Below are 7,675 nucleotides of genomic sequence, written 5' to 3'. Positions count from 1 at the left end.
CTGTGGAGAGCCAGATGTGCCTCCTATCTGATGCATCTGGGGAACAGTGTCAGGAAATTATTTCTTGTTGGATTACAAGGCTGAGAAACAAAGCAACAGACCTCAAAAACCTCTGCCTTCTGTTTTATTGCTGGCTGAGGCAAAGCTGAGGCAGCAGCTGAAGGCCATCATATGACAACCGTAAGTGACATGAGTTTGGTGGCCTCAGATGATGAGCTGTGGGGAATGGAGGCCTTCTCTCTCTCTTTTCCATTGGTCTAGCTCTTTTCCCCCTTCCCTTATCCATCTTGGCTTTACTTTTTGGATTATTGAATATTTAAGTGTTTCTCTGTGACACTATCTCTGATCCCTTAATCCAGCTGGCCTGGTAATTCCACAGACCCAAATCAGCTCAGATTTCTCCACAGACGTAAGCCTTGTTCCTCAAGGGTTCACTCCTCCTTCATTTATCTTCCTTCATTTTGTTTCTGCCCTTTGTGTCTCTGTGCTAGAAATTGGTTCAGCTTTTGCAGCAAAAGCTTCAGCGATTTCTTTAGTGAGCAGTCTCCCCCCAAAATAAAAGGGGCAAGAGGGGATCTTTATTTTTCATTAACCAAGAATCCTTTTTTTTTTTAGTGTTTCTTTCTCCTCAAAATTAAAAAAAAAAAAAAAAAAGAGGTAGCACAGTGCCCACATGTTTTATCTGCTGTATGGAATGATTTCCTCTGCGCTGCCTGAGGACACCCCTGCCAGGCTCCTGTCTCAGCACAGTGGGAGAAGGGTTGAAGCTGTAGCTGGAGAGAAAGGTGCTCCAGGCTGCGCTCTGCAGTCAGAACCAGGAGCTCATCCAGAGCCCAGAACTACATTTGTTGTGGTTTAACAAGCAAATGTCACTTTGCCTGCAAGGTGTGTTTTCTTACAAAGGGGCAGTGTTCATAGTCCCCAAGGAGAGGTCGTGGAGTACGAGGTGGAAACTGTGCAGCTCTCTTTGGTGGGGGATAGATGGGTGATGTGCTTCAGATCAGGAGTGCTGGTGTTATTGGGTGAGAGACTGGAGGCTGGTATTTGACACAGTGCCTGCTCCCCACCCCCCCACTGGGCTCAAGCCAGACTGGTTCACCTCAACAGCCTTGTCCATGCACCAAGAGTCAGGAACAATTTTTAGAGCAGAAGTGGTTACACGTGGCTTGAATTATTTATTCCTCTTGCATCAAGGAAGGAAGGAAAGGGGAAAAAAAAATGTTTGGCTTTTTTTTGGGGTGGTAGGGGGGAGAAGCTTGTCTGCATTTTTCCAGCTTCATGCATACTGTATACATCATTTTCAGGCAGCTGAAAATTCATGGCTTTGGCTGTGCTTGGGGCTTGCCTTTGTTTACACTAGGGGTTTTGAGCCCCCGCAATAACAGCTTTATGTTTCCCACTCTCCTTTCCCTTCCCCTTCTACTCCCACACCACTGCCTTCCCCCAGGTCCCTGGCTGTGATCACACTACTTAGGGAGCCTGGATACCCTTCTGCATATCCCTGATATGACATTATACATCGTGAGGGTTCCCTCCTCAAAGGCTTATCAGCACGGCAGGCAGTACCACACCTCTCTTGCTTGCACCCCCCCTTAATGTGTCTCTTCCCCATCTCCCTCTTCTCATGAAACATTGCTGTCTATACTCTTATCTCCAAGACCCTTCCAAATGATGCCTCTTCTTGTCTCCTGTGTTTTCTTTTCCAGATTCCAGTGACAGATGGATCTCTCTCGTGCACACTTGCTCTTTCCCTCTCTGTATTTTTGTTTTCGACATGTTTGATCCAAAGCTCTGAAGCTTCTCAGAGGGAACCCAGGAAAGAAGGAAGAGAAGGAGTAGAAACCAAGGGAGCGTGAGCGACGCAGGAGGCAGCCCTGCCTTGTTCTTCCAAATCACATTGTGGAGGGTTGGGGGAAGACTACAGGGGGGAGGACTTGGGTTTATTTTGGGGTGGGTTTGGTGTGGGTGGGGGGTGGGTGGGGGGGACAAAAGTGGAAAAAGTGTGTGAGTTGCTCATGAGCATCAAAGAAGATTCATAATCCTGAACGTGAATTTTTGTTTAGAAAAGAAGCACAAGGTAGTTCTCTTCCAGACCAAACATCCGTGGTCATAGCTCTTGGGTGTTCCGCGAGAAGATTGCATGTGTTCCCCTTCCTCCATGCTCCTGGTTTGACCCAGAGGGCAAGAAGAAACAATGGTGATGACACCCAGTAGGACTGGGGTGCTCATTCCTTTCCATTGCTAAACCCCAGTTCCTGCCCCCTAGTTTCTTTTTTTGCTGTTGTCCTGCATTGGTTTTTGTTGAGGATTTTTTTTCCCCCATCCTGATGAGGGCACCACTGCAGACCATGCTGTGCCTGGGGTTGTGGGCAGCTGCCCTGCTCTGCTTGTTTTCCCCTGGCACCGTGCGAGGTGACTGCTGGCTGATTGAGGGGGACAAAGGGTATGTGTGGCTGGCCATCTGCAGCCAGAACCAGCCCCCGTATGAGACCATCCCCCAGCATATCAACAGCACGGTGCACGACTTGCGTCTGAATGAGAATAAGCTCAAAGTGGTGCTGTACTCCTCCCTCAACCGCTTCGGCAACCTGACTGATTTGAACCTGACCAAGAATGAGATCTCCTACATTGAGGATGGGGCTTTCATGGGTCAGTCAAACCTCCAGGTCTTACAGCTGGGCTACAACAAACTCACCAACCTGACAGAGGGCATGTTGCGGGGCATGGCCCGTCTCCAGTTCCTCTTTGTGCAGCATAACCTAATTGAGCTGGTCACCCCTACTGCCTTCTCCGAGTGCCCCAGCTTGATTAGCATTGACCTGTCATCCAACCGCCTCAGCCGTCTGGAGGGCAACACTTTCACCAGCCTGAGCAACCTGATGGTGTGCGAGCTGGCTGGCAACCCCTTCAACTGTGACTGTAGCCTCTACGGCTTTCTTAACTGGCTGGCTCTCTTCAACAACGTCACCAAGAACTATGACCGCCTCCAGTGTGAGACTCCACGGGAGTTTGCTGGGTATCCGCTTCTGGTGCCTCGGCCTCACCACAACCGCAATGCCATCACCATCTTCCAGTCCATGTGCAGAGGGGGCACCATCCCCTCCCTCTCCAGAGTCAACCCAACTCCTTACACCCCTGACTCCCAGCGAGACCTGGATGAGGGCTCAGCCATCAGCCCTGGGGATTTCCTCTCTGTCAAGCCTCCAGCCTCTTCCACCACTGACTCCTCCTTCAGTCCCAGCATCAAGCTACATGATGTCACCATCACTTCAGCCATCCTGATGGTCACCATCCCCATGCCCTACAGTAAGATGTATGTGCTGGTCCAATACAACAACAGCTACGTTTCTGACATAGCAACACTGAAGAGCAAGAAGGAATATGTCACTGTCAACAAGCTGAAGGCCCACACTGATTATACATTCTGTGTGGCCTCTATCCGCAACAACAGGCGTTACAACCATACTTGCCTGACCTTTGCAACTCGGAGCAAAGGCAGGGAGGACCCTATTTCCAGTACTTCCACCACTACACACTATATTATGACCACCCTGGGTTGCCTCTTTGGGATGGTCATTGTCCTGGGGGTGGTCTACTACTGCCTGCGGAAGCGGAGGATGCAGGAGGAGAAACAGAAATCGCTCAATGTCAAAAAGACCATTCTGGAAATGCGTTATGGATCAGATATTGATACCAGTACCATAGTCCATCCTTCCCAGAAGCTGGGTGAGCCACCTGTCATTCCTGTCTCACGGATGTCCTCCATCCCTTCCATGATTGGGGAGAAGTTGCCCCCATCAAAGTCAATGGAAGCTGGGATGGAGACTCCTAAAGTCACCACTAAAGGTAACTACATTGAAGTGCGGACTGGTGGTGGGGATGGGCTGGAGAGAACCCAGCGGGATGAGGACCTGAGGGAGCTTGACAATGGGCAAGGCTCAGCTGCTGAGATTTCTACTATAGCCAAGGAGGTAGACAAGGTCAACCAGATCATCAACAACTGTATTGATGCCCTCAAGCTGGACACAGCATCCTTCCTGGGTGGTGGGACTGGTGTTGACTCAGATATGGCCTTTGAGTGCCAGTCCATCCCAGCCGGGTCCTCGAGTGGGCTAGAGCGGCCCAGCTTTCTTTCCCCACCCTACAAGGAAAGCTCCCACCACCCTTTGCAGCGCCAGCTCAGTGCTGATGCTGCTGTGGCCAGGAAGACCTGCAGTGTCTCCTCTAGTGGCTCCATCAAGAGCGCCAAGGTCTTCAGCTTGGATGTGCCTGACCACCCACCACTCAGCAAGTCTGACTCCAAATACATTGAGAAGGGCAGCCCACTTAACAGCCCTTTGGATCGTCTTCCCTTGGTGTCTCCAAGCGCCATCCACCACTTGGAGGTCAAGCCTTCTTACCATTGCAGTGAGCACCGTCACTCCTTCCCGGCCCTCTACTATGAGGAAAGTGCTGACACCTTGAGCCAGCGGGTGTCATTCCTCAAGCCACTGTCCCGGTCCAAGCGAGACTCCACGTACTCCCAGCTCTCCCCCAGACACTACTTCTCGGGCTACTCCTCCAGCCCCGAGTACTCCTCAGAGAGCACCCACAAGATCTGGGAGCGATTCCGGCCTTACAAGAAGCATCACAGGGAGGAGGTTTACATGGCAGCTGGGCATGCCCTGCGGAAGAAAGTTCAATTTGCCAAGGACGAGGATCTGCATGACATCCTGGATTACTGGAAAGGAGTCTCTGCTCAGCAGAAGCTGTGACTCTTCCTCACAAGGAAACAATACAAACCAAGACCCCCTTCCAACAACCAGAAAAAAAAAGCCACTTGACTGTGAAAAATAAACCAACAACAAAATACTCCTGAGAAATACAAAACTGACAAAACCTTTTCTTAAAGTTTACAACAACTCTTACACACACAGACACACACACTGACACACACACACACACACACACACATGCCGAATTGTCTCTACTGTGTTACGGGGACCATTGTTCTGCCCGCAGATGGCTGGTAGGAGTGTCCTGCTCTGACACTGTGGTAACAACGTTGGAGTGTGGGTGGGTGGGAATGGCCTGGGAGTGGGTGGCAGGAGAAGGGCAGGGATGGACACTCACTGGGCATGAAACTCAGCTGTGAACTATTCATCTTTCTGTTCCTGTTGAAGGCTGATTTTTCTTTTGGGTGAGAGGGAAGGACTTTGGTTTAGAAAGCTTCCTTGTCCACCTTGTATACCTGCTATGCCAAATCTTCCATCACTAACGTTTTCCCTCATTTTCTTTAGCAGTGGAGGCTTTTCTCTCTCTCCCGTCCCCTTCCAAGACAGGTGGAATTGCTGGAAGAAGTTATTTTCCTTTGCCCTTCCCTATCCCTCTCTGTTAAGGGTCCCTGGGCTTGAACTTTCTGTCTAGATACTTCACGAACCTCCATCCTCCTCAGAGGAAGGAGAGGAGATGTGAAGGACCAAGGCGGGTAGGACCTGCCATATAACAGGCTCTGTGCCCTTGCTGCTCTTCCTTCTTCCCTTCTCCTGCCATGTTGCTGCTGATGAACACCAGCAATTCTGGAATGATAGACATTCTCCGCGCCTTCTCAGAGCCAGTTTTCTGCCAGTTGGTGGGGAGAAACGGGTTGTGAATGTTCTCTTTGTCATGGCAAGCCAGGTTGTCAAGGAGTGGTGGAGGAAAAGACAGGAAGGTCTGGTCTTTCAGAGGTGTATAGGGTTCCCATCTCTCCATGTTACAGGTCAGAGGTCCTCCCCTCCACACACGCCTATGCTCAGGCTGCCCTTGAGTAGTCAGTTTAATACTCTCTGTTTATGTCCTCCTTACTATGAGGAAGGGACCTGGAGAGGACCTCAGCAGAACAAGTTCTCCATGAAGCTTCTGCAGCTCTTCCCAACTGACTTCACCGTGGGCTGTGGGGTGGGTGTCCATGAGAAGAGCATCACCCAACCTCCTCACTTCCAGGTGTGTGTGAAGAACAGGATTTCAGTTGCTCATCTCACTGGGTTGGCCTCACAAAGAGTCTTTCTCTTGAATAGGCCGTGGACGTTCTGGCATGGATAGGGGACAGCCTAGGGCAAAGACAGGAGCATGGGAACAAATGGGGTGTGAGAATGGGGCCTGGGAGTAGCCCAAAAAGGATGGCCTGGAAGAAGCTCCCTTTGTGTGCACAGCTGCGCTGTGTGCGCTGGGATAGAAGAGGACACCAGCCTCTGGATGGCAGGGTTCCTTTGACTACTTAGAGGCCCTCATGAGAGTCAGAGCAACATATCACCTCCTAAATCCTCCACCTCCTCACAGGTGTGACAAACTTTTCTTAGGGATCCTTTCATGTCTTGGCAAAATCCCAGCTGCACTTGCTAGGTCTCAACCTCTGTCTCTTGGGTAGAAGATCTGTCACAGAGTTGGGAATGAGCCTACTGCCCTCTTCACCTAGCCCCATTTCTGAGCAGCCCAACAAAGCACAATCTTGGCACCATCTCCCCCAAAGTTTTTCTGTCAGGAAGGAGTGCTGCCTGCTGAACATGTCTTTATGCAGCACACTGAGCCTTCTCTCCACGATCTGCCCAAAACTTGACTGTTGTTCACCTCTACCAGGATGAGGGTGAGGGCCTATGTTGTGTTGGCTCTCCCTAAGTAGTTATTTCCTCTTTGAGGTGCTCCTTAGAAGACCCAGTGTTTTTGGGGGTCCTGGGAGAAGGATGAGGGTGTAGGAGCTTCTCTGGGAGGCACTTACATGCTGCATGCAGAGAACTTGCCTGTTATCTGCCAGGTAGTAGCACTGCTGTGAGAGCTGGCTTCTATGCCACAGATGACAATTTCACCTTCTGTAAGTGAGGGGGAGCAGTAGGCAGAGTCTGGTGCATGAAAACCAGAGCAGGTATCCCCAGAGTGTAAACCTATGAAGATCTGTGGAGTTTCTTCCTTGTAGGGATGCTGATGGTAACAATCCTAAGCCAGGTCATGACCCCATTGCCTCAGACTTTTCACTGTCAGCCTGCTTTCCCACAGTCAAAGCATTGCTTGCCTTGAGTCCAGAGGTGTTCATGGGACTGACTCCACATGGTAAGAGCCCGTCCCACCCAGAGGAAGGGGTGTGTGCGCACACACGTGTGTGCACTTGTGTGCAGGAGGATGAAGGGAAGATACGAAGGGAAGTCACATCACTGCTGGCAGGCGTCCCTCCACGTTGGGACCATGCGGCAAACCAAGACAGGTAAATGCTGTGAGAGATGCTTAGGCACAACAGAGACCTCCCCAGGTACCACATGGAGCAGGCTCAGTGGTCTTCCAGCATGGCAACCATCCAAGCAGAAAAGACTAATGGCTGGGGCACAGAATTGAACTGGAAAAAGGGGATGACAGGCAAGGGGGGATGGAGTCTTGTTCCTCTCCGCAGCTCTTTCCCCCCGTGCTTCTCTGCTGTATGGTCTTGTAAACAGTTCTGCTCAGTCAATACTTTAAGGAGGAGCATTAACCTGTAAAGGTTTCTGCTTTCTCCCCTCAACACCTCAAAGAGGCAGAAAAGAAAGGTCAGGGATACAGCTCTCATCAGGCCCTTCTTTTTTCTGTGGTGAGGGTAAGGCTGGAGAGGAGGGAAAAGCCATTTCTCTCCCAGCTGTAGCCCCCCACTCCAAACCATTGGATGAAGTTTGCACAAGATGGACTGTTCTGT

The 7,675-nt window shown here is 50.7% G+C and overlaps 1 protein-coding gene across 1 annotated transcript; it reads left to right on the top strand.

The window, feature by feature from the left end:
* Positions 1-2,327: 2,327 nt before the first annotated feature.
* Positions 2,328-4,754, top strand: ELFN2 (extracellular leucine rich repeat and fibronectin type III domain containing 2; the record flags this gene model as incomplete). The annotated part of the gene is made up of 1 exon (XM_082280455.1): positions 2,328-4,754. The coding sequence occupies one exon, from the start codon at positions 2,328-2,330 to the stop codon at positions 4,752-4,754; it is 2,427 nt and encodes an 808-aa protein (XP_082136581.1).
* Positions 4,755-7,675: the final 2,921 nt, after the last annotated feature.

This window comes from Coloeus monedula, assembly GCF_965178545.1.
Source record: "Coloeus monedula genome assembly, chromosome: 4".
Lineage (NCBI taxonomy): Eukaryota > Metazoa > Chordata > Aves > Passeriformes > Corvidae > Coloeus > Coloeus monedula.
Note: the sequence above shows the minus strand (reverse complement) of the source record. Positions and strands in the feature narration are given on the sequence as shown.